A 26,603-nucleotide genomic window follows, 5' to 3' on the forward strand; every position below is an offset into this window, starting at 1 on the left:
AGCAGCCTTGCTCTACTACTGTATTCTCCTCCTGTGTGCCTGTGTCACGTGTCTGACTGGACCTGTAGTAGAGGGAGCTGCACCTGGTGGATCTTAGATATCAGTCAGCCAATGGCATGGAGCAGAACAACTGTTTCTGTCCATATGCAATTAACTGGAAGAGCAGTGAAATACGTTACAACCCCAGTTATCAAAGAGTCAGATCAAAACAAAGCGTAAACATGCTAACATCAGACTAGCGCTGCAGCCAAACGCCCCATGTGTAAACACTGTGAGCAGGAGCAGGACTGTGGCTGCATGTGTTCAGTCAAATATATATTAGATTTTTTAGGCCACACTTTGTCTGAATAAAATAGTTATAAACTCTATTTACAGAGTTGAGCCATTGGGGGCAGTATATTACAGCTGATGCTCCTGTGAAGCAGTGCTGTAAGTGGAAAAGATTTTGTGTGTTGTGCACCAAGGCAATTGGTTTCCTATGAGGCAATTTTTAAAAAAATCAACAAATAGGCTGCAAGGTGTAAACTGTGGACATGTTGAAAGGGGGCAGGCATGAAGGTAGAAGCCTGGGGGGTAAAATTTAGAAGTGTCGATACTGCATGCTGGTGAATCTCTTAAAGCCCTGATCTGAAGCAAAGAGCAGCATGACAGTGTCCAGAATGCCATTGGTTAGTGAATGAGAGTGATGCTGATAATATGTAGCATGTTGTGTTGCTGCTCTGTATAGCTACAGAACTTTCAGATGTTTACCTGACATTCACTTTAATAAATTTAATGACTCCAATCAGTGTTTACATAAAGGTTTGAAAGAGAGAAGTGCTGAGGAGAATAGGAGAGAAACTGATTTGGATCATGTTTAAAATTCATTAACCTTTGCAGAATAAGTTGGATGTAAAGCATTTAATCTAAACAAAACCAAAAGACTCTAATCGTCTCAAACCACAATCTTAATGAAACCCTGCAAGAAATACATAAAAACAAGAATGACATTTTTTTGTTCAAAGGCTGCTGTCTCACTATCTCTCAGCCTGTGTCCATCACGTCTTTCTGGACTTTCCCAAGGGAAACATGTCATTATGCTCTTTTTCAGGGAAATGATTCAAGTAAAAAACTCCAACAGCTCCATGAAAGTCATTTCAAAGATTCAAAGTAGTAGCTGAAGTGCCCTGAGGTAAAGTAGGAAAACTATTACAAACAGCATAAAATGTGCACCTCCTGTGGAAGTGTCGGGGAATTGCCTCAAATTAGGCTTCAGAACCAGGCTGGAAAAATGCTCAGACTGCAACGTTGGGTCAGTCTGCTGTGTGTTCTCCTGAAGGAAAGAGTCTGATCTGGTGCAGCGCTTCCTCGTGTTGTTACGGGCGCTGCAGAGCCTTTAGGTGTTGAAGGGTTTTGTACTTCTGATGGGATAGTGGGCTCTGTACTGGGCGTCCATCTCCTCCATCCAGGCCACGCTCCAGTCCCACGCAGGAACGGACTCCAGCTCCCTGAAGGCATCACCGTCTGGACGGAACGATGGGTACAAGGCGCTGAGAGGGGAGGCCGGCGGGGAGAAGTCTGAACACAGAACAAGACAATACTTCATGAACAGCACCAGCTGTGGGTAATGGCCCAGACTTTCTATTGTGTCATAAAAAGAAAAGCTGGACAGCCACTTCTGGGCTATTAAAAGGCCTGCACCCTGAGTCAGAAAACACTGATGTAATTCAAAGACAGAAAAAATCTAATGAACCTGCAATGGCTGAAAAGCCTTGTGTTAATTGAGGTTAAGGTAGTTCAGGTGGTTTTCATCTTTTGTTTGTGAGAAGAGCAGTCCAGGGAAAAAAGAGCCAAAGGTGAGAGTTTGACAGAGGAGCTAACGTCTGTGGGGAGCGAGCAATGTGATGGATGAGGTGACAGCCGGAGTCAGGTTGACCCATCTGGGACTTCAGTTTGCTGAAAGATCCCAAGTAACAGGGAGTGGGTATCAGAGAGAATTCATCGCTCCTCAAGCAGCAGGAATGTGAACAACCATCTATAAAATATCGATTACATGCTCATTATTCAGCATGTGCACATGTTTCAGTAAATAGCTACAGAAATGACTCCTCTTCTTTACATTGTTTTTAAAGTGGAAAGTATGAAAATCATGGAAACAATTGTCTGTGGAGGCAGCTGGAGCAAAGTGCTGCTTTCTGTTAACAGGCAGAGCTGCAGTTGAATGGCGCCATCTAGTGGAGAAACATATAGATTGCATCTTGGACTTCAAGCTGGAAGCTCTGGTTCTACCTCCTTCAGTTAGGCGTAAAGTATTTATTTATTTGCAGAAACATGATGTAACTCCCTGAGTGAAATTTACTACATGGACAGGGGAAGAACCTAATATTTCATAATGCTACCTGGAATTACTTAAGTAAAAACTTCAACCTTAGTTTGAGGGTGTAACTCTGTGCTTAAAATTGTTAAAATAACCCATCTAACACAACTATCTTATCACTCAGCTTAATTAGAGCATGCAACAATAACAACAACGTAAAAGCAAACCTCACCAAACAAAGACAAAAAATAAAGTTTGCGTTATTATTTATAGTTTATTTGCCTATACCAGGACTTTCCAGGAGTGAATGCTGCTTGTCGGGACTTTGATGCAATCAACTGGTTTCCTTATATAGGACATTTTTGACCAATCTGTATAATCTGACCCATTCTGTGTAAACTGATTGAATTTGACTTTGTAAAGTGCCTTGAGATGACATGTTTCATGAATTGGCGCTATATAAATAAAATTGAATTGAAATGAATTGAATTGAATCCACCCTGTCTCTCGCCCAGTGAACGCTGGAGATAGGCACCAGCAACCCCCGCGACCCCATGAGGAAATAAGCGGGTCAGAAAATGGATGGATGGATCCACCCTTGACCAAGTTTAACAAATGGAGTAAATGTAGATTTGGGGACCCAAAGGTCTGCTTTTCAGTGATATGTGTAGTTCTATTTAATGTACAATTAAAATTAGAATAAAAGTATGTCTATTAGAGAATGAATACTTGGGTTGTACCTAACGTGTCCAGTTTTAGTTGATGTGAAGATGTGAATTTGTCATTAAAACCTTTGCTTTACTTCAGAAAATTAGCTCTCCACTTCCACACAGAATCAGTCCAGGAGCCGTGAACAGTCCTCAGGCTGCACGGAAACTCTGATCTGACAGCAGAGGTTTGAAAATGCTGCTGGCTGATCACTGAGGTGTGGAAGCTCCTGCTGAGCCAGCTGATGCCAAACTTTGTCTTTTTATGACCGGACATAAAAGGACAGGAGGTGCTACAAACTTCATGTTTAGACACCATTTTCTACAAAGAAGCAATAAAGCACATCACACGTCTTCAACGTTGAAACAGAAGAGCTGTACAATCTTTGCAGTTTTAATACGGCTGTTCTTGGTCTATGTCACTTTCCTGACAACCATTTGTGGGGAAACATTTAGTCTTGCCATGTTGATGAGTTATGGAAATGAATTGTAGCCAGATTTTAAAGTTAAATGATTCTTGGGGCGTAAAATGGTTTGGTTTTTAACAGCCAAACAACTAATAATAGTGTGCCAAAGTGGCAGAAACCTGCAGGAAGAACAGGGATGGATGCCAGAATCTACAGAAGTAATCCACGACAGCACACAGACTTCTTCTCCCTGAGCCTAATTACAGCTGAGAGATGTGGTATAAATATAACATCTGTGTTTTTATACAGTATGATCACTTTAACAGTTTTAGCAGAATAAACCCATGTAAAACTATAACAGTAACCTGTGTAAATAATAAGCATATAGAGAAAAAGTATTTCACCAGCTTGTGTCAGAAACAAGTGACATTCAGATAATATTACAACTATTATCATTACTGATAATAGTTGTAGCTTTATATATTCAGTGAACTCTCTCACCACTTTTCCAACTCCTGGGGTAAATCCCTGCATACCTGGCCTTTTCCATTTCAGAAAGCTCAGAAGCCTTGACCCAGAGTCAAATTATGACGACAAATTAGTGAGTGAAACAACCCTGCTACTGAGCAGAGTTGTTTGGGCTAACCCTGAGTTTTTCCTACTTTTTAGCTGAGATCTGCAGAAGGACGTGTCGGGAAAGGCGTGTCCTGTTCAGGAGGAGCCGGGATGATGGAGCGCAAATACTCCACAAAAACTCTCTGTCAGGAGAAGCTGATCAGACTGGCTGTCTTATCATTTATGGATTAATATATTTCAAGAGGTACCGTTTTTTTGCTGCTGTCTATCATCTTAATATTCTGAAATAAATGAAATGAAATAAATGAAATAATAAAATGAAATTTTGTTTCCATACAGCTCAGAAAAATTGCAGTAACTCTACAGGATACCTTGTAGTGAATTTACAGTACAGGATAAAAATGCAGTAATAAATTGCAGTCAGTTACAGGATAAGTTTCAATTGACTTCCGGATAAAGTGCAGCAGTGAACAGTAGGCAGTTGAAATGTAAAACAAATGTAAACAAATATGCAGTAAGTTTCCAGTAAAGTGCATATATATCATTAGAGTGATATATTGAAATGATATCACTCTAGACCTGCCATAGACTGCCGACCTGTCCAGGGTGTATCCCGCTTCTCGCCCATTGACAGCTGGAGATAGCACCAGCACAACGAACCCAAAAGGGATAGGTGTGTTAAAAAAAGGATGGATAGATCACTCTAAGGGCCTGATCTTCAAAACGTTTGCACGTATTAAAATACTCTTTACTATATATTTAATTCAATTACATTTTATTTATATAGCACTAATTCACAACACGTCATCTCAAGGCACTTTACAAAGTCAAATTAAAATCAAATCATACAGACAGGTTGGTGAAAAAGTTTCCTCTCTAAGGAAACCCAGCAGGTTGCATCAAGTCTCTCCAAGCAGCATTCACTCCTCCTGAAAGAGCGTAGAGCCACAGTGGACAGTCGTCTGCATTGTTGATGGCTTTGCAGCAATCCCTCATACTGAGCATGCATGAGGCGACAGTGGAGAGTAAAACTCCCCTTTAACAGGGAGGAGAACCTCCAGCAGAACCAGACTCAATAAGAACGACCATCTGCCACGACCCACTGGGGATTAGAGAGACAGAAGACAGACACAAAAAAGCAAAAAAGCATTCATTGATCAAGGAATCCTTTTCTATGTTTTTTGGCAATGGCAGATGACCATAACAGAACGTTAGACTAGGTGTACCTACTATGAAGAAAAAAAGTACAGAGAACAAAAAGTTAAAAGTTGAAATAACAATGCAGATTAGAGAACAGTAGGAGAACTCAGCAGAGTGACAAAAATAGACCCTGATGTCCTCCAGCAGCCTAAGCCTATCACAGCATAACTATAGAGATAGCTCAGGGTAACATGAGCCACTCTAACTATAAGTTTTGTCAAAAAGGAAAGTTTTAAGATTAGTCTTAAAAGTAGACGGGGTGTCTGCCTCACGGACCAAAACTGGGAGTTGGTTCCACAGGAGAGGAGCCTGATGGCTAAAGGATCTGCCTCCCATTCTAATATTTGTGTGAGTTGCTTATATATATATATATATATATATATATATATATATATATATATATATATATATATATATATATATATATATATATATATATATAAACAGCATTGAATTGATATAGGGTTTGATATGAATTGCACTATGGTGCAGTCCCTTGATGAAATAATACATTCTCTCCTGATGGATTTAGGAAGCAGCTGCATTGCTTTGGGTTGAACAAAAGCTTCTGGTGTTTCATAATCAGCTGTTTGAATAAACTGGATAAACTCACTATATTTTGAGTGAACAATGCGCAGGGTGTCCATTGCTAAAGTCTGAGAATGGCCTGAGATTGATCAGTTAGGTGCAAAAGGAGACGGTAGCTGGGATAAATGAAAAAAAAAATCAATCAATAAATTAAGGGCTCTAACTAATTTGTTTTTTTTTTTTATCTATTTTGTAATCCGTCGCATATTTTGTTACATTTATTCACATCTATATTTGCCATCGTATGCTGATCTTTGCCAGTGGCGGCAGGACCCATGTGTAATTAAAAACTGTCCTGATTGTCCCTAAAAAGACCAAAGTTAAGAGAGAAATCAGAGCTTTTCATCCAGACCAGACAGCCTGTTCCAGTTTTACCCTTCTTATGGTGTGATAAAACCTGCTTATCTCTAGTTTTCATTATGAGAGAACGGACGGAGTCATTTGTACGGGAAATATCTGGTACAAACTGTGACTAAAATGTTGTTTTATACCTGAACATATGTAAAATCTTTATGTGCAGAACTAAGTGTGAAGGTAATGTTCTATAGGGCAACTTTAAGAACTGACATCAAAAGTGAACACAGACTGCCAGCTATCACTAAACTCTACTGTTTGTTTTTTAATGCGGCTACAGTGGAGAGAAAAAGGTGAACCACACCACACCTTTATGTCAACATCTTACAACAGCATTAAGGTCTGTTGCTCGCTCTCCACCTAACTGAATTATTCACCTGAAACGTCAAGCTGAACGCAAACATCAGAAATACTGGAGAAAAATCAGCTAACATCAAAACGGCTCCCTGTAGCATCCACTCAGCCCACACTCTGTATGAGAGTAAGAGAATCTCTGATGATGAGAGGACCTTTCCAAAGGTTGTGCATGATGTTGTTACCTCAGTACAACTCCAAAGGGATTAAATATGTTTTATTCAAAAATTTGGGCCGAGTGTTATTGAAATATTTCTAAACAGTAACAGGTTGTTATAGTGCTGTTTAAGCTACCTGGGCACTGGCTGGGCCTGCTTGCACTTCTTTGTTCACTGAAAAATAACAACTTATTTCTTTCGGTTTTAGAAACTAATTAAAACAAATTAATTTCTGACATTAAAAAGCCTTTTTTATTTACTGCTGTTTAAGGATGAAAGAATCCATCCATTCATTGTCCTACACGTTTATCCCTGCTGGGGTCCCCAGCTGTCAGTGGGTTGAAAAAATTCATATATTTCTTCATTTGTATTTCTTGAGTACCAAAAACATACCAAGCCATGACTTCAAAAACCAAAATATCTACCAAATCCTGATTTTTGTGGACTGTTACAATGGTAATATATAAATGTTAAATGTATATATTTGTTTCTATGGAGATGCGCCACCTGCTGCCCTGTAAGCCCCTCCCCCTCCCACCTGTCAAAGAGGCTCCACTCATGGACTCTGTGGCCCCAGCCAGCAGGTGAGCCAACGTAGCGCTGTCGTTGGTGTAGCAGCTGTCCACTGAGCTGATGAGGCTGGTGCGGTTGCTGTCCAGGTTGCTGTTCATAGCTGAACTCCAGGTGTTCCACAGGGAGCTATCCCAGTCACTGTAGCAGGAGGACGGTGAGCTCTGAAGGCGAGAATGACGCAGCCTGCCAGGTAAAGGCTGAGGTTCTGCAGCAGCATCCTCCAACTCAGCGGAGCAAACGGGCCCACAGACGCTGCCCAGGGTGGAGGTGAAGTTGTGGGGCAGAGAAGGACGGCGCTCTGGCAGGACACTGCTGACACAGGAACACCAACCTTTAGAGACAGACTGAGCATCAGGGGAGAATGAGCTATAAAACATCTGTACCTGTAGCTCTCAGCTTTAGGACTGAGCTCCAGGTACTCCGTGGCTTCTTGTGATGTCAGAGAAAGGCTCTGATCCTTTTCCATTAAAGTGGAATATGATGCTCTGGCCAGGTGGCTGCAGGGGGCACAGCTGCATTCGTTCAGTCCGGCTTGTCCAGGATAACCTGCTGGAGGACTTACTGATGAGATGGAGCCCATGTCCTCAGTAAGCTTTGTGGAGTCACTGGAACTGAGCACAGTTCAAAATAATAAGTTAATTCTCACACAAATGGAAGAAATCTGTAAGAGAGCAAAGGCTTTTGGCATAGTGCTGTATGTATTCAGCCTTTAGCCAGGCTGTCAGTGCTCAGACATATCTTAGTAGGTTTGCAGCTCTGCCATACTCTTCTTTTTATTTGGAAAAAGCTCTCACAACGTGGCAAGTGGAGTCCATGGAAAAGGGGCATAACAAAGCTACAGTATTTATTTTCCTTGACAGCGACATTAAATCCTAGAAGGTGTTTTTGATGACAGCCATCTAGCTGAAAACCCATTTGATTCACCACATTTATTAACTCTAGTGACAATATTGTGGTGCTTGTGCTGATATTAGCACATTTCTGCGCTGTTCATTTATATCTTGTCCATAATTTGGCTCCTTAGATTCTATGTTACGGTAGTAGGTAAAGGGACCATAACATAGAAAAATGTTGTTCTGCAGCTTATTGAATTTAGTGGTTTGCTTTCAACAACAGAAACCTCCACGACTAGTGACTGCCAGTGCATGCCAGCTGGAGCATCTCAGCACGGTGTGCAGCGCAGGTCTGTCCACAGACACATAGGATGGTGAGCAGATCCTGACTTGTTCATTACAAAAATCATCTGCTAAACTTTTGCAAGACATGCAAATGAAAATAGACTATAACTGAAAAACCAGCAAAGAAAAAAGCTTAGAAAAGAGTAACAAACTGGTAAGACAATCTAACTGGTAGCCTAAGTTAGTCATGTGGTTTACCCTTCATCTGAGGACAGGGTGTTTCTCTCTGCGGGCTCATCTGGGGCATTCAGTGGGGGAGGGGGCAGCAGGTCCAGTAAGTGCAGAGAGGCAGAATAATGCAGTAAACGAGAACCAGCAGCAACTCTGACACCCTCTGGAGCTCCACCTGAACAAGTAGAAGGACGTCAGTCTCGTGCTGACAAGTATGAAGTCATAGATGGCACTGCTTCACTTTTATTCTTCAGTAAAACATGCAGAGTGGACAGAAACAAAACACATCTGTGTACCATGTCGTCCTGCTGGTACATGACTGAGTCTCTGTTGGCAGAAACTGGAGGGACAGGCCTGGTTTCTGGATGAAAGTACAGGAAAGCTGTTGACTGCATGCAGCTCTGAAAAGAGATGGTTCAATATCAAATGACCAGAAAAAGGACTGAGACCAAATGCATAATAAACCTTAAAGCAATGTTATCATCACATTCCCAGTTCTCACTCACCTTGCTTTCCATAGTTTCTCTTTTCCCATGATTCCCTCAGCACGCCCATCTTTGGCTGCGGCCGTATGGCCTGTTTCCACGGCAGAGCTTCCTGGCTGCCCAGGGGGGAGGACTTGGAGTTGGGTTGAGGGAAGATCTGGATCATCTCACCTCCTTGCTGATGAGACACGCCATGAGGCATTTTAGGACAGCGTCCAGGACTGTTGAAGGTCTTCAAGCCACTGCCCTGTAGGTCCACATAAAAAGTGCCATAGACTCCACAGCTGTCGGTCACAATGGGGACAGCGGAGTCCAGGATCCTACCGTCCGGTCTGGATGAGACTGGGAGACCTTGAGGAACACAAATGTTTCTGTTCTATTCATTATATTAAAGCCAATGAACTTTAGAAGTACCAGGACAAATGTACAGTGGGGAAATCCTCGTTTTGTTGTCACTACTCCCAGGATAGTAATAAATGACAGCGACATTAAATCCTAGAAGGTGTTTATGATGACAGCCATTTAGCTGTAAACCCATTTGATTCAGGCTTAGTGAGGGAAGTCCTTAACCGACTTAGTGGACCAGGAATTTGTGATCAGAAAGAGCAAGACATAGGATGGAGAGAAAATTTAAGGATTTTAAGTGTGCCTTATAGTCTGAAAAATACAGTATTACCAGTAGTTCTTCACATCATGATTTTTATTTATTTATATCTAAAATATAGAAATTTTGCTTATTGCTTCGTTAGTGCGATCACTCTGCTGCATCTAAAAAAATGTTCTTTGGTACTTAAACAGCAAAGTAATTCCTTCAAGTATTTAACACTCCTCCTATCATCTGACCTGCCCCACATACAATGCTGCAGATTTAGTCACTGTATATATATATATATATATATATATATATATATATATATATATATATATATATGTAAATAAACTGCTTCATCTCTGTGTCATTTAACTTACTGGTGCTTCTGATCCCAGGATGTGTGTGACCCTGGGCCCATAAGTCCTGATATTTCTGGTTGAAGGGAGGTCTCCAGCTTCCAGAGATCCATGGAGAATCTGGAGCCGCCATCCTGTAGAACAGAAAAGTCTAATATTTGTGTGTGTATATATATATATATATATATATATATATATATATATATATATATATAATTTTTTTTTCTGTTGTTTTAATACAACCCAACATCAGAAGTAAAGGCTTTAAGGGAATTAAGAAAACAATAGAAAGATTATGGCATTTCAAATAAGTGATGTTAACAGAAAACTTTCATCATAACTATATCTAAAATAAGTATCTTTGTAGTAAAAGGCTGAGAAGAATGAATGAGAGGTTTCAGAATGAAACGGAAGGGGTCTCGCAATCAGTGGTCTCCTGACATTCCACATACTTGTTTTGAATGCTCTGAATGTAAAGGAACATTGTTGCACTTCATATGAAGCAATCCAAAGTTCAGAGCTACAGGAAGCTGGTAGTAAACACTACTTCAGACTTGGTTGGAGTACAGGTGATCCAACACTCGGCCTGCTGGGTATCTAGCTGAAGAGCCGTACTCCCTCGGTATTAACTGATTTAGGATTTTTACAGGCAAAGAAAGAGTTATTGCTCTAATGTGGAGATAAATGGACTCACCATTAACAAATGTGTGGGTAAAGGAAAGGTCATCCTTTGCTTTATTGGAAAAACTAACCTCTATTGTAGAGGGGAAAGCACAGGAGCTTAAAAATGATTGGAAGCCTTTGCTGGACCAAATTATGTATAATAGTACATCATTTGGTGAAAATCACTGGGCTGTATTTACTTGTATTTATTATTTATTTCAGTTTTTTTGTTTGTGTATGTCTGTGTATTCAAATGGGTTGTTTTTATTTCCTTTATTCACCATGTTTTATAATTTTCTAAATGGTAATAAAATATTTCAACAAAAAATGGAATTTCTTCTTCTCTGGTTGTTTTCATGTAAAAATATCAAATTTACATGATGCCGTTTCAGTTTCACCTCACCTGTGTTTGATGATGAGATCTTCACTGGCCAGTTTGTGCAGACCTGAGGAAATAATAATTGAAACTAAATGAATAAGAGATGTCTTTGTCTTTAGACAGGTTTTAGACACACACCATATTCTTGCAGATGTTCACAGTCAACATTTTTTAATACACACCTGTACTCTTGCCACGGCGAGGTAACAGGTGACCTGTGCTGCTGTGGCGTTTGAACAGGAAAACAGCTGCAATCATCAGAAGACACCACAAGAGGGCACCGATGCTGCCAATCAGGACTGGGTCCTGGAGCAGGACCAGCAGAGGAGACGCATCCTGTTTGTGGCTGTCTGAGTCTGTGGGGCTTCCTGACTCTGGGTCTGAGCAGAAACAGACAGTGTTAGGTGGTAAAACAGTGCGAACAAACAGGGAATACCATGCCTGCTATGTCATCATACAGAAACAAGATGAAAAGGCAAATAGTTCTCACTGATTGCAAATGCATGAGGGACACTGAGCGCGCCCACTCCAGCACCGTTCACTGCTGCCATGGTGATCCAGTACTGACTGTCTGGTTTCAGCGTGGAGATATCCAGGCTGTGTCGGCTGCTGTCCACCGTCCAGTTCTGATACTGCTGCTCATCCGACTCCACACACCACACCTAAACGAACAGCTTGCAGCTTAATTACAGGAAGAAAAGCTGATGCTCTTGAAACAGCTAATGAAATGATTTATAATGAATACTACTTAAAACTCCAGGGCAATATATTTTTAAATTTATTGTTTATCATAAATGACCTATGATGTTTGTCTGACACTCAAAATTATCATTGTAGGGAGTTTTGTTTAACTCTAATCTTTTTATATGTAAGAAAATCATATTACATTTTACATTGATATTACCTGTTGGTTTACTATTTCCCTTTTTCTGAAACACCTGCTTCAAAATGTTTCAGATTAGAATGTCAATCTACATATGTTCTTCACTACATCTAGAATATGCTGACAGAGAACTTAAAGGTTAAATAACTGATGATTAATTCAGTTCATTTTAATTCAGTTAATTTATACAGCAACAATTCACAATATGTCATCTTAAGGCACTCGGGACGGGGTGTCTGCCTCACGGACCAAAACTGGGAGTTGGTTCCACAGGAGAGGAGCCTGATAGCTAAAGGATCTGCCTCCCATTCTACTTTTAGAGACTCTAGGAACCTGACTCTAGTAGACCTTCAGTGCTCTGTTGAGAACATATATGATGGAGCTTGATTATTAGGGCTTTATATTTGAGAAGGATAATTTTAAATTCTATTCTTGATTTAATAGGAAGCCAACAAAGGGAAGCTAAAATAGGAGAAATATGATCTTGTTTCATCTGCAGAATTTTGGATCAGCTGAAGGCTTTTTCTGTGAAACTAAAGAAGTCTAGTCAAGGATTTACTTAGCTTATTCTTATTACAATGAAACAAAACAAGTTATTCCAGTTGCTGCTTTAGAAAAGTGGGACAGAATCACTTTAGATCTGAAACCCCAATGATTTACCTAATTTATTTATTATTTATAGAAACAATTAAGTACTGTGATGTTATGCTTTCTGTGTGTTTGTTAATGTATGAATTGAAAATATTAAGTGATTTAATTGAATGTTAGTGATGAAGCTTGTTCCATTCAAACCAAATAACTAGTCAAGGATTTACTTAAGTTATTCCTTTGTTATTCCAGCCTCATATGTAATATTTCCCTTTGTAATGTTGTTCTGTTCATATACAGCACTTTGAATCGTCTTGTTACTGAACAGTGCTACATAAATAATCTCCCCCTTTTAGGCGGGGGGGGGGGGGGGATTGTATAAAGCCCCTAACCATGCTGCAATCTGTCTCTTTCACCCGCTGCTTTAAGCAGCATAGGGGAGCCTCTCATCTTCCTCTGCAGAGGGTCCGACTGGAGTTCGGACAACCCACAAACATTTGCAGTGCCGGCCAGGCTAAGTAAAGTCTGTTTTCTGTGAAACCAACATTAAAACTTAAACAGCCGACCGCCATGAAACAGACTGCTTGTAACTTTCCCTCAGCTTTTGCAGCTGATCTGAAAATTGCTCCCGCTGCAAGCTGTGCGGAGGCCCTGGCAGGGAGCCCAAGGACAACAACCCTGGGAAGGCCACAAATCAACCCCTTCCTTTACACGCTGAGTACAGGCCCTCACCAGAAGCAGCTACGCCAGGGAGGCCATGTGGAGGTCCCAGTGATCACAGCCTGGGTGCAGACCGCTGGAGCCCGGTTCACATAAAGGTTCATGATAACCTTTTCCCCCCTGAGTCACACGGTTCCTCGCCCCTGCCTGGAGAACCAGTTTCACCCTGGAGTAATTCACTGCACCTGGACGCCTCGTCGCCACGACCAGACAAACACAGAGGTTTGGCAGAGAGAAATTATAGGGGGAGTGATAGAGGATGAATCATTTAAAAAGGTTTACATAATGTATTTTCACTATGTTTTAAAGCTTGACCGAGCTAACAGGCATAGCTTCCGCTAGCGTTCTTGAAACAAAGCTTTGCTCATGTGTTTGGGTGTGATTTAGTTATAACAAACTCTATTTCCATAAGGGTTTTATACACTGATGGGACATTAATGTTTGTGTTGTCCAGTCCGCTCATTACGACCAAATAGAGCTTAAATGGCTTTTTAAATTAGCGCAGAATGTCTGCTAGCATAGCTCTATTGGCCTCCAGGATCACTATCTGCTAATACCCTAGTTAAACATAACTACGGTTAGTTTTAAACATGTTTTCGTTTTGCTCTGCCATCATTCTATAGTGCTACGAGTGTTATTACAGCATTAATAGGGAACATTAATGTTGATTTAATGGTGCTTTGTGTATCCTTAAGTTAAGGTAAACTCTAGCTAGGAAGTGCTGCGACACATCTTTTTCGGTGGATCGTCCACTTACAGTACTCTCTAGCTTACTAAGTTACCAATTCAAGTCTTAATTATTTCCTGGAGAAATAATTACATTATAGCTAGAGTCTGTGATTTTTCCGTTAGTTTGCCCAAGTCCCTTTTTGAATAACTGCGCATGTGCTAGACCGTCTTACCTTGCTCTTCCGCTCTTCAAAGGCGGTATTTCTTTTAACTGAGTTCTTTCTTCTCATAAACTGCGACTCTCAGTCATGTTCAAAATGATTCCCCTGGAACTTTAGGGACAGAGGGGAATGTAAGCAGAAACAAAACTTCGACAAGCCCATGCCCTTCAGACTGAATGACAAAGATTGGTAATAGTTTTTACAAGCATGCAGCTCCCACAGAGAACTATTTTTTAACTTCCTTTTTGTGAATACATAATGTATTAACTACTTTCAGGATGGAAAGACAATTTTACCCAGTACAACAACAAACAAAACAGGATTACCAACTATAGCTTTAAAAGAAATCAAGTGTCCTAAAGGTTACTGATTTCTACTTAGCAAAACATTCTTTGAAATGTTTTTTCCTTATTTCCTTAAATGATGTTTTATATAACTCAGAGTTGCATTGTGAATGGGTGGAAACACATTCCCCAGGTTGTGCTAAATTAGTTAAGCTAATTTGATCTAATGCCATATCCTTCACGATGAACTTTTGTTCTCTAACTTATCCTTTTCTGTTGTGTGTACTGTACATAGTTCCTTAGTTTCTAAATTCTTAATTTTCACGACCCCAACACTTTGGGATCGTCAAACTTGATAAAGCACTGTACAAGTACAGGCCATGTACCATTTAAGCATGACAATATAAAAGTGGTGATCAGTAAAACCTACAGCATAAATACAGTCCTGTCCTATCCATTGTGAAGTTGGCTGTTATTATGGGAACAATTAAAAGTAGTTCTGTTTTATAATTTTGTACAACCTGGCAGAAGCATTTGCTTCGTCTTATTAAGATTACTTTATTGTGTGCAGAGATCCCATGTGTATGATTGTGAATCTGTAATAGAAGTGCAATCTGAATCAGTTACATGTTGCAGCAGTAGGCTCTGAAAGAGAAACCTCTGTATTAGGAGCTACATCCAACAGTGCATGAGAAATGTCCTTCCTGCCTTATGAAGTAACTTTTCTGTTATCATTAAGATCAATGGACAGCTCAGTTTTTTGGTTCCCACTAGAAGCCCTTAAACCATCTCCAGGATCAAGATCAGCTGTCAGACAAAGCCCCCTCCCCAACATCAGCCATAATAGTTGTTGTAATACTTATGCCATGCCAGTGAGTGCCGTGGTAATGCTGCCGTAGACGTAAAGAAGGAAGACAAAGGAAGAAGAGCAGGGATGGATGGGACCTCCTATCTGCCCAAAAGCTAGTCGGATACAGCCAAACCTGTCTTTGTGTGGATGGGGCCTCAGTGGGTGCAGCTGTCAGGTGGAGCCTCTCCTCAGTTGATATATGCATACACCTCGATTGCTTGAGCCCAACATTTTAATAATTTCATGCTACCAGTACCTGCATAAAGCACATGCTGGCCTTCTTCGTGTTTCCCTCTGAAGGGAACTTGAAGCATCTGTGACGGGGAATTTAAAAACATAAACACTTGCCTTCGGATAGATTGCCAATAACTGAGTTTTTCACTCTTACATCCAAAAGCAACTAATTGAAAACCATTGCAATCTTGCCAAGTCGATAGAGTTCTCACTCCGATGAGGGTAAATAGGGAAACACTTAACACTGTGACCCAAGTGGAAGGCCAAGCCAACGGTTACACTGGCAAGTTTTCACCATTTAAAGAAAAGCTACTCATAATCTGTTCAGTCTCATAACACTCATTTGACCCAATAAATCTCTCAATGACAGGAATGGTTTCTCAGCTAATGCCAATCCCTGTAAAACAGCGCCAGATGCTGCAACAAAAACTTTAAACTAAAGAAATTCCATTTCATTTTACAATTAAATAAAATTTTTCTAATTTGGCGTAACAAAGGTTCAAAATTTAGGGAATACAACATACCTGACATTACAAAATCTTGTTGAATACTCCTCTTTACAGTAAAAGTAGAACTTAAACATCCATTAACCTTCAATACACTTTTCAATGTAACAACAGAGGGTTTTTATCATACTAATGAAACCAGAGGAGAAACCAAAAGCTTTCATACTGTTCCAAAGAAATTGGTGCTTAACGCAGTCAGATGCCTTTTCTTGGTCTATAGAAATCAGACCAATATTTATATCCAATGAATTAGAGATAATAATCTCTAATTAAAGATTTGATGTCTCTTATTGATCTGCCAGGGATACAAAACAACTGTGTAACATGTATAACTTGATCAATCACCTATCTCTCTGTACGCCAGAAACTTTGAGAAGATCTTGTAGCCAGATATTCCAATCTGACAGGTCTCCAATTCTTTATTTCACAAATATCCCCCTTCTTCGTAAGAAGAATGACAGCTAAGGGGTAACTTTGCCCTAGATACACGGTCATTGATCAATTAACATGATTTAAACAATTTCATAGGCAAGCCATCTATTTCTGGAGCTTTAGCATTTTCCTTGCTCAACAGTACCTTCTTGCAAGGTTAGAGCATGCGCCAAAACAGCATTTCCCTCTGGGATTATTAAAGTATTTCTGATTCTGATTATCTTGGTCTGAAACCTTTGGCAATTTATTAAAAAGCTCTTCTGTCATCACAGTCTTCTCTCTACTCACTGACATACAACTTTGAAAATAGTTGCTCTCTTTCGCAATTCAGTGGGTTCTGTCCACTCTTTTCCATCTTCAGATAGGATGCAGTGAATGACACAATTTTGTCCATTTTTATTCTCTAAACTGAAGAAGAATTTAGAAGGAGCATCTTTTCAACTTTGCTGATTTGCAACCAGACAGGAGAATTTTCATTGGCTGACACGATCTCACCATGATGTGACAATTCCTTCCACAACACATCAACACTGATAAAGGGGGGCAGACTAGACAAGATGATCCTCTTCATGGGGTTTATTAGGGGTAAAACAGTAGTTTGGGTATTTCTCAAAACAATACCCCTTTCAACTTCGTTATTGACCTTGTCAATAGAGTCCAAAAACATAACCACCGCATTCATCCTAGTCACTGCATGCACACATTTACATCCAACAACTTCTCCCATGGCCAAACTACGCCCCTCAACCCAAAACTCCACACCAAATGGTATTTTAATACCATTTCAATGGGAAAGGCTCCCAAAGCCTTTAGACCTGTCATTTCTTCCAGCCATTGCAACCAGCTAAAAGCTAGGTGCTGCTGTAAAAATTAGTAAAGAAACACCAGTGAATGAAAATTATGTTGAAGTGCAAAAAAGTGAATCACCTCTTTAAAAAGTGAAGTTCAAACCTTTACCAAACCTTTCATTCATTCTCCTCTCCAAACATGCAGCAGACATTCACACTTGTGCATGCAACAGAAAAATAGAAAGAAAAAGAACAAATGAAAGAACGAAAGAGGAAAGTATTACAACAAAGCAACAACAGACATAAGGAAAGGAGAAAGAAGATATCGTCGTACATGAGGGAGAAATAAATGAAATGTGGAAAAAACAGAATAGGCCTCATACTTTAATAAAAAGGTGAATGCAAAGTTAGCTTTTGTAATAAACACCTGGTTAGTGTTAACAGATGAGGAGGAGACAAACAGGGTTTTCTCTGCAGTGCTGCCTCACTGTGGTTACCTGGTAGCCCTGTATGACACCATTGTGGCTATCACGAGGAGGAGGCTCCCAGCTCAAATGGATGCTGTTATTCTGCTCGTGGTTCACCGCGATGGACACAGCCTGTGGGGGGGCACTAGGCGCTGGATGAAAAGGGATTACATTTTTCTCCTGAGTATGTTTAGTTGGTGGATTAAAGTGGAGGAAAACATGTATTTAAACATTCAACAGGTCACTGCTTGTGAAGCCAACCTCTCCTCACCTCTCTCAGGCACTCTGAGATGACGCGTGTTGCTCTCCCTTCCATACAGGTTGCTACCAAAAGGACGAACCTTGAACTCATACTTGTAGCCCCTCTTCAGGGGACCGACCTGAGCCTGGAAGCTTGGCGGTGAAACCTTCTTTGCTGCCCAGTCTGAGCTGACAGGCAACAGGGAGCGATAGAGAACCTCAAAGCCGTCAAGGTAATGCGGCTGAGCCGGGAAGGACTGAAGCTGGTTTACAGAAAACAACAAACAGATCAAACATTTCACCTGTGTCCCTTCTATCCAAAAAGCTCTGGAACAGCCTTCTCATACCTTCCACTGTACCAGGGATACGTTGGACCCAGACACAATGATGGTGACGTTCTCCAGAGCCACTCGTAAGGCTGACAGCTCTCTGTGCAAGTCTTTCTGCTCAGTGTTGGGAGCTTCTGCAAAAGCAAATGTTTCATCAGTTAAAATGAATTTAGCATCTAGAGGTCTACAGTGATAAGATACCATCTAGCTTTTAAGAATGAAGCAGAAATGGTCACTTGGTTGGTCCATTGTTTGGACTGTAAAAGGCCATCTACCAGGCCATGCCTTTTATAGATTATGATATGACAGGAAATCTGGGTCAAACCCATGTTCCAATTAAACCAGTTTAAATCAACTAGATGTGAATAATGGAACATTCCCTGCTGTACAATTAGACAGCAGTACCAGTCAATGTGCCAGTCAATGCGTCTGGCATACTGAGCTGTTGCAAAGTAAAAATAAATTAATAAGACTCACCTTCGACTTCAAGCTGTGCAGTAGCAGCGACAACACCTACATGATTAGCAGCAGTGCAGGTGTAACTCCCAGCATCCTGCACCGTGACATAATGGAGCTGCAGAGTCTGGTCTGGGTTTATCAGATACCTGGAAAAAAAAATTAGCAATCCCAAATAACTTACGAAGCTCTGTCAGCACGGGTACTTGACGTTGAGAAGCTAAAATGTTGCTCAGGAATAATTCACTGTTCACCTATTTGGGGATGTCTGTATTTCTAATATGAAAAGGCTAACCTGTTCCTTTTAGTAAGTGCAAAAATCTTGAATCAAATCAAGTACTCTAAAATAGTCCTTCATACGTTTCAGATTCAGACAAACTAAATCTTTTCTGAGGAAACTTGTGACCCCAACTACCAGTTAAGAATACTAGTATTTGCTTCTAAGTCAATTAAAGATGAGTATAGTAACAACACAAGGTGCAGGAGCCAGAAATATATTTTCTGTAATGTTTCTATCCATCCTAAGATTAATCTTATCGTATCTTCTATTCCTTCTAAGATTGGTATCATTAATATGCATTTATGATTGTATTCTTTTTGTTATTTAGTTTGATTTATTTGTAGGATTCCCTACCGATTAACTGTCAGTGAAACCCTCAGTGTGGTCCTGACCTAGGCTTTCGATACCGCTGCTTTGAAGTGCAACATGTTGGAACAATTTGAAATTTCATGTAACTGCTAGAGCACAGAAATATAATGATTTGCACATTTTAAATTGCTTAAATAACAATTCACAACCTTGCACTTTAAATCGGTCGGTAAGAAAAAATCTGCTCTCTCACCAACCCTAGTACTCCTGAACCAGAGATCTGGGAGATTGAGGATTCTTCTTAGGATCTTAGCTGTTCCTAAGATTGTGCTCTTGTCTGAGATGTCTGATGTTTCTCCATCTATTTGAGTCACTTATCCAAAGTGGGGGTTACTGCTCCAACTGCTCCAATGACCATGAGCACTACTGTTGTCTTCATCTTCCAGGATCCTTCTAGTCTTTCCCTGAGCCCTTGGTATTTCTCCAGTTTCTCTTGCTCTTTTCTCCTGATGTTTCCATCACTCGAGATGGCCACATCGATCATACTGTCCTCTGCTGCTTATCAATGATTGCAATGTCCGGTTGGTTGGCCATTACCATTTTGTCTGTTTGTATCTGGAAGTCCTACAGGATCTTAGCTCTGTCATTTTCTACCACCTTAGGAGATGACTCCCATTTGGACCTGGGGGTCTTCAGTTGGTGTCTCTGAACACTATACCAGTCACTTGGTTATGGCATTCCATGTATTCCTTCCCTGCTAGTATCTTATACCCTGTTGTGAGGTGCTGAATGGTTTCTGTTGCTTCTTTGCATAGTCTGCACCTGGGATCGTGCCTGGTATAGTAGATCTGGGCCTCTATTGCTCTGGTGCTTAGGGCCTGCTCCTGTGCTGCCATGATCAGTGCTTCAGTTCAGTCCTTCAGTCCAGCCTTTAGCCATTGGTAGGATTTAGTCTTATCAGCCACATCAGCTATCTGTTGGTGGTACATCCAATGCAGGGGTTTTTCCTCCCACAATGGTTCCTTCAGTTCCTTCTCTTCCAGCTTCCATTGTCTGAGACATTCACTGAGTTCTTCATCATATGGGACCATCTTCCTGATATATTCTTGGAACTTGGATATTTCATCTTCAATGCTCTGATGCTCACTAGGCCTCTGCCTCCTTCTTTGTACTCAGTGTATAGCTTGTGGATACTGGATTTGGGGTAGAATTTACCATGTATGTTGAGTAGCTTTCGTGTCTTAACATCATGGGTCTGGATTTACTCCTTTGGCCAACTTAGTATCCCAGCAGGGTATCTGATCACTGGCAATGCACTGCTGTTGATTGCCTGGATCTTTTTCTGGCCATTGAGCTGACTTCTCAGAACTTTCCTTATTTGTTATTGTGACATAGATGACAAAGACTTTGATGCTATTTTAACCAAATGTGAAAAAAAATACAATTCATGAAAGAAGGTAGATGAGGAACAGAATGTTCCTCATCTATTATGAGGTGGAAGTCTACCTGCCGTTGGGCAGTGGCCCGTGCTCTCGTCTCCAGACCACAGCAGGAGTAGGGTCACCTTTAGCTTGGCAGTAGAAGTGGGCAGACTCTCCCGTCCTCACAGACACATTTTCTGGTTTCAGCACTAACACAGGTTTAGCTGTGGTGGATAAAAGAAGAATCTCAGTGAATTGCTATATGCCATGGGTTTGTTTGTAGAGAGAAATGATTTTCCCACTGTTAGGTTAAAATTATATCAAAATGCAGTAAAACAAAACATGATGGTTCAACAGTAAATGCTTTTTCTAATTTGGTCTCACCCAACACGGAGAGCCGAGCTGCCCTGCTCTGTCTCTCTCCCATAATGTTCCTGGCCACACAGACGTAAGACCCAGAATGGTTCTTCTCTACAGGCTCAATGATCAGTTTCCTACTCAGCTTCTGCAGAACAGGAACAAGGCAAGCGATCGAGATCCATTAGTTTTACAAGCACATGCGTTTTATTCTTTCACCAAGCATTAAGTACATGGAGGCAGTGATGGTTTTTCTAAATAGTTATAATCTGTTTTTTTAGTTTAGGCTTTAATCAAGTTAGCTAAAAAAAAGTTACAATTGGATCATTAACTTCAGGTAGAAAAGATCATGTAGATGTCTTTTATTCAGCTCTATTATATCAGAGTATATTTAATAGTTCTTATTGCTAAGATAATCAAACCAACATCAAACAGCTGGGTTTACATAAAGGCTATATGACAATCAGCCCAAGGTCTTACTGTGTAGTGGTGGTCAGTGTTGTTGATGGGCACACCATCCTTTTTCCAGATGACATTGGGTTCTGGGTGTCCCATGGGTGGATCACAGTTTAACACAGCAACCTCCCCTTCTGCCACCTCCACATCACTGGGTTGTACATTGAACTCCTCTTTCAGAACTGCAAGAACATTGGTACATTTGAGCTGAGGTGGAACAGAAAAATTGGCCACATTGTCTGTCGATAAAACTGGTTCTGATCAAAGTACCAGAATTTCTGGCCTGTCTGCGTTTGGCCTGTTTGTGTTTAAAAGGTTTATTTAAAGATCAACCCTGGCGCAGACAAACACAGGCAGATCTAGGCAGGATCCAGGGTATGCTTGCTGATAGAATCATGACAAGAAGGGCTGTGCCGTGCACCCCCTTCGGTGCTCCCAGTTTTAAACACACCTGAGATCAACATGCAACAACACAACATCTGAGCAGGCGTAGGGAGGATCGGGGGTCTTTTGCACACCCCCGATCTCCGATCGCGGCACGGAGTCTGGATGCCTGGAGGAGGTGCGGGCCACTGGGTCCGGGGTCTTGGCGGGGGGCTGCTGCGGCTAGCCAGCGGCTTACCGGGTCTGGGGCTGACACCTCTGCTCTCCCCAGGAAGGGATGGGGGGCAGGGGTGGCTAGGGTAAGGTCGGGGTGGGAGGGGGTTTATTAGGTATATAGTGGGTGAGGGGTGGCTCTGGTCGGATGGCCCGTACGGGTCGTGTCGGACCCCCTCTTTGGGGGGCCTGGTCCGGGGGGCGTCTGGTCCGGGGGCGGGGCCGGGGGTCGGGCACAGGCAGTCGTATTGTTGAATTGTGGTGACCCCCCCCCACTTGCCATTTTTGGATGTGAATGCTATGTGGGAATGTGTGTACAGCGTCCCTTTTTTATTTTTGTGTGTCTGTGTGTGGTGAGTGGGGCACAAGGGAGGGATGGTGTGAATGAGTTTTTTTTTTTTTTTCCCCAGGTTCAGGTCCGGTCCGCTCCCTCTCCCAAGAACATCTCAAGTCTCCGTTAGGTGCGGACCACATCCCCCCACGTCCTGCCCTCCTCCGCTGCGTTGGCGGGCGCCTTGGCCCTCTGGCGCGTTGACGGTCCTCGGGTTTGGGGCGGGTTCCCGGGTGGGCGCCGGCCCATTCCCGGCGGTGGCTTCGCGGGGCCTGGCCCCCCGGGGGGCGGCCGGGGCCCCTGCCGCGGGGGCGGGGCGCCCCTGAGGCCTCTGGTCCCCAGGGCCCATGGCCAGGACCACTTCAGCGCGGCCGGCTGCCGGCGGAGCCCACGGGCTCGTCCCCGCGGCTCTTGGGGGCGTCAGCATTGCGGTGGCTGGGGGATTTCCTCTGGGTCGTCTCTCCTCTTTCCTCGGAGGGGGGGGGGGTTGCAGATTTCCTGTGAAGGCCCCTCTCGGGCGCACTGCTTTGGGGGCCCCTTTGAGAGTCCGGGGTTACGGGTCCACTGACTCCTGCCTCTGTGCTCGGGGAAGGCGGGTCTTCGGTTCTCCACAATCACTATCGAGCTATTTCCTTCTGTATAATTTTCACCTAAACTAGTGCACTCTCACAAACTCCCACAGGTGCTGGGTCCCAGGTATTAAATGTTCACTTATATACAGAAAGGCTATAATTTATTTATTTACTTTCTTTTACTTTTTTTTTTAGGTATCACATTACACATGTCAGCTTAAATAATAATACATATGATTTAGCAATGGTATCAAGGTGTTACACGATTGTATCTGTTGCTTTATGTCTGTTGGTTGTGCTGTTCTTTTTGTGTCTCTTTCCAGGTGATGGAGTAGACAGAGGACGTTTTATCATTCTCTTCCTTTTATCTCTTCTTTCTTTCACCTCTTCTTTCTCTTTTTTTTCTCTTCTTGTTTTTCTTTTACTCTCCTACTTTCCCATTGTAGTGTCCATATAATTTGAAATTCTCCCTGCAGGAATCACAATAAAGCTATTTACATGCACAAATCAAGCGGAGCTAGGGCTGGGCAACGATTAAAATATTTAATCGCGATTAATTGCCCTGATTAATCGCGATTAATCGCATTGTATTTATAAACTCCAAGAATGAATTCAAAAGTAGTGTAAAGAGCACTTTTATTTTAATGTTCTGCTGCCATATGAACAAAAGTGTTGTAACATTTGTAGCACTTATTTTATACTGGATATTTTCAACCCATCTATTGAATTTAGTGCACTAGTTAATCTTTTCTTCATAAGAGAACAGCAGCACTGCAGCCAAAATATGGCCTTTTTTGACCTGCTGTATATTAGCCAGTCCCTAAGCTTGATGTATCATGAAACTGTTGACCTTTTGGGTTTTGTGGTTTTTATTTTATTATTACAATTAAATAATAATAATAATAATAATAATAATAATGTTCAGTGTTTTTTCGCTAATCCACCTCTTGTTATGATATATTTTTCTGGGATGAACCCGGACACAGCACGCACACACAGAGTCAGTTCTTATGAGTGAGTTTTATTGAATAGTTTGGAAGATGGAGGATGAGACCAGAGTCTTTCAACGGACGGAGGTGAAGGGTGTAGAAGCTGGCTGGCAGGAGGAGTGTGGAGAGACTGACCGGGAGGAACACTGGAGCCGAGCACTGGAGAGCAGGACATCTGAGCAGAGCCGTGGAGCGCAGAGCATCAGAGCCGAGCAGAGCAGTGGCGAGCAGAACGTCAGAGTCGAGCAGTGGCGAGCAAATCATCAGAGCCGAGCAGAGGCGAGCAGAGCATCGGAGCCGAGCAGAGCATCAGAGCCGAGCAGATCATCAGAGCCGAGTAGAGGCGAGCAGAGCATCAGAGCCGAGCAGAGGCGAGCAGAACGTCAGAGCCGAGCAGAGGCGAGCAGAACCTCAGAGCCGAGTAGTGGAGCACAGGACGTCCGAGCCGTGCAATGGAGGGCTGAACGTCTGAGCCGAGCGGTGGAGGTCTGAACGTCTGAGCCGAGCGGTGGAGGTCTGAACGTCTGAGCCGAGCGGTGGAGGTCTGAACGTCTGAGCTGAATACTGGAGGAAACAAAACTGTCGGAAAGTCTATGGGCTGACTGTAACAAGACCAGGTGAACGGAGTCTTCAGGCTGACGGGTACCAACGGAGCTGACAAGAAAAACTGGCAGGGACTGAGCGGGAGTGAACGCTATGGACCGGCGACGGGAACAGAAAGAGGTGAGTCTGATAAAGCAGTGGGAACAGGTGGAAGCAGTTGAGGGTTAATTGCAGCCTGCCAGGTGAAACTGATCAGGCTGCGCAGGAACAAGAGAGAGGGAGAGAGGCTCAGCATGCAGCCAATAAGCTGCATCCTGACACCTCTTATATATTTCAATCCTTATGTAATTTTGTCTGTGTTGTGTGCACCTGCCTGTTGCTTTAATCCTATAAATTTCCCCGTCGTGGGATAAAAAAAGGATTAGCTAATGTTATCTTATCTTAAATAACACTTTTTAATATATGTACTGGGTTCTTTCAAGGTCTTAATTACATGTTATGTGTGGGCTCCAGTAACATCCATCCATCCATCCATCCATCCACTGATCTACCTGGATGTTCCCTGGAGGACTGAAACGCCTCAGTCAGAGACGTCTGTGGGTCTGTCGGGGCAGTGAGAGAAGTTTCGTCTCCTCTCTCCGTTTCTGGGGCTCGACGTTTTCATGTTTTTTCACGTGCTTAGATAAATTTGTTGTGTTTCCACTGAAATGAACCGGCTTTTTACAAAACATACAGCTTGATTTCAATTACGGTATTAAAATAAAGCCAAACGGTGCTACTTCCCCTGTTCATGTTTTTTCGCTGCTGCGGTCTCTCTCAGCTGTTTGTGTGTCAAGTTTGTGTGAGAGCTGAGTGGGCGGGCCAGGCTGAGCCTGCGTGCTGATTGGCTGGCGCCACTGAGCCATGTACGAGAGGGGAGGGGGGGCGGGAGAGTGCTGCCGTGACAGTGCGCTGCAGTCAGCGCGCCTGCTGACTGACACTGACTGAAAGCATGATGTGAGCAACATGCGTTAATGCGCGATAAAATAAATATCGCCGTTAATAGTCTAATGAATTAACGCGAAATTAACGCGTTAACTTGCCCAGCCCTAAGCGGAGCATTATGGCGAAAGCTGTTTGCTCCACTTGTGAAAGTAAAATCTGTCGAGCTCTATTTGGCATTGAGATATCAATTTTTATTGCCACATTGCTAGACAGGTCACTGGGGAAAAAAAAAAAAAAAAAAAAAAAGAATCATGACAAGAAACAAGATCATGAGAATAGTCCTGGTCGTGGATGATGATTCCTCTCAGATGGTCAATATCACTCCATTTCAGACTTTAATCATACATTGATTTATCATAAGCATAGGAAACCCAGTGTTATCCATGCTTGAGCTGGTGACACATAACTATACAAAAAGACCTCTCAAATAAATGAGAAATCTTAAATAACAGTCTGTTGAACATTTTTATGGGGTTTTCTAACATCACTTTGCTCTGCCGCATTATCACCAGGGTCACATGTTCCACAGATTAACAGACAAATTTTGACAAGTTGTGAGGCAATTATTTCCATCGCTGTAAACAGTCAAATACACATTATGTGTGTAATGCTGCGCAGTGATGCGTCACTGCTGGAGTGCCTTGCAAATGAGAGAATTAGGAGCAAATGCCGTTTCAGGGATCAAAGATTTGCTGGTCAATGATGATGACTGGCTAATATGCCGCTTTAGACTCCAAGCATTGCTATAATCTACCTGGACCTGGGACCACCATAAAAAAGGAGATATAAAGAAGCCGGAAACAAAAAAAAAAACTTTTCATTCATCCAGCATCCGAAAAGTTCTCTGTTGCTTATTATTCATTGACTCAGCATATTTATACTTCCATCAAGTATGGATGAGTACATTGGCCTCTAAAATCTTATACGTTTTTGTATTTAAAATAACTGAATTGTGTTTAAGCATCCATCAATAGACAGTTCAACCAACACTTCACCATTATTGTATAGGAATTTCAGTAGAAAATAGTGAGCTATTGCTCTCTGGCTGGAGTCTGACGGA

The 26,603-nt window shown here is 42.0% G+C and overlaps 1 protein-coding gene across 3 annotated transcripts in view; it reads right to left on the reverse strand.

The window, feature by feature from the left end:
• Positions 1-495: 495 nt before the first annotated feature.
• The window catches only part of robo4 (roundabout, axon guidance receptor, homolog 4 (Drosophila)), a 40,921-nt gene continuing 14,813 nt past the window's right edge, over positions 496-26,603 (reverse strand). For 2 of the 3 annotated variants that reach the window (XM_036143484.1, XM_036143486.1), the window contains exons 3-19: positions 21,552-21,709; positions 21,099-21,219; positions 20,800-20,938; positions 18,726-18,853; positions 18,267-18,382; positions 17,951-18,182; positions 17,710-17,831; positions 11,528-11,699; positions 11,220-11,417; positions 11,062-11,104; positions 10,017-10,129; positions 9,069-9,398; positions 8,859-8,963; positions 8,590-8,737; positions 7,597-7,824; positions 7,179-7,525; positions 496-1,557 (exon numbers count right to left, since the gene is read on the reverse strand). In XM_036143484.1, the coding sequence (XP_035999377.1) occupies positions 1,376-1,557; positions 7,179-7,525; positions 7,597-7,824; positions 8,590-8,737; positions 8,859-8,963; positions 9,069-9,398; positions 10,017-10,129; positions 11,062-11,104; positions 11,220-11,417; positions 11,528-11,699; positions 17,710-17,831; positions 17,951-18,182; positions 18,267-18,382; positions 18,726-18,853; positions 20,800-20,938; positions 21,099-21,219; positions 21,552-21,709 (2,882 nt within the window). In that variant the 3' untranslated portion in view covers positions 496-1,375. The remainder of the gene's footprint in view (positions 1,558-7,178; positions 7,526-7,596; positions 7,825-8,589; positions 8,738-8,858; positions 8,964-9,068; positions 9,399-10,016; positions 10,130-11,061; positions 11,105-11,219; positions 11,418-11,527; positions 11,700-17,709; positions 17,832-17,950; positions 18,183-18,266; positions 18,383-18,725; positions 18,854-20,799; positions 20,939-21,098; positions 21,220-21,551; positions 21,710-26,603) is intronic. The other variant, XM_036143485.1, reaches the window with a different exon arrangement.

This window comes from Fundulus heteroclitus, chromosome 11, assembly GCF_011125445.2.
Source record: "Fundulus heteroclitus isolate FHET01 chromosome 11, MU-UCD_Fhet_4.1, whole genome shotgun sequence".
Lineage (NCBI taxonomy): Eukaryota > Metazoa > Chordata > Actinopteri > Cyprinodontiformes > Fundulidae > Fundulus > Fundulus heteroclitus.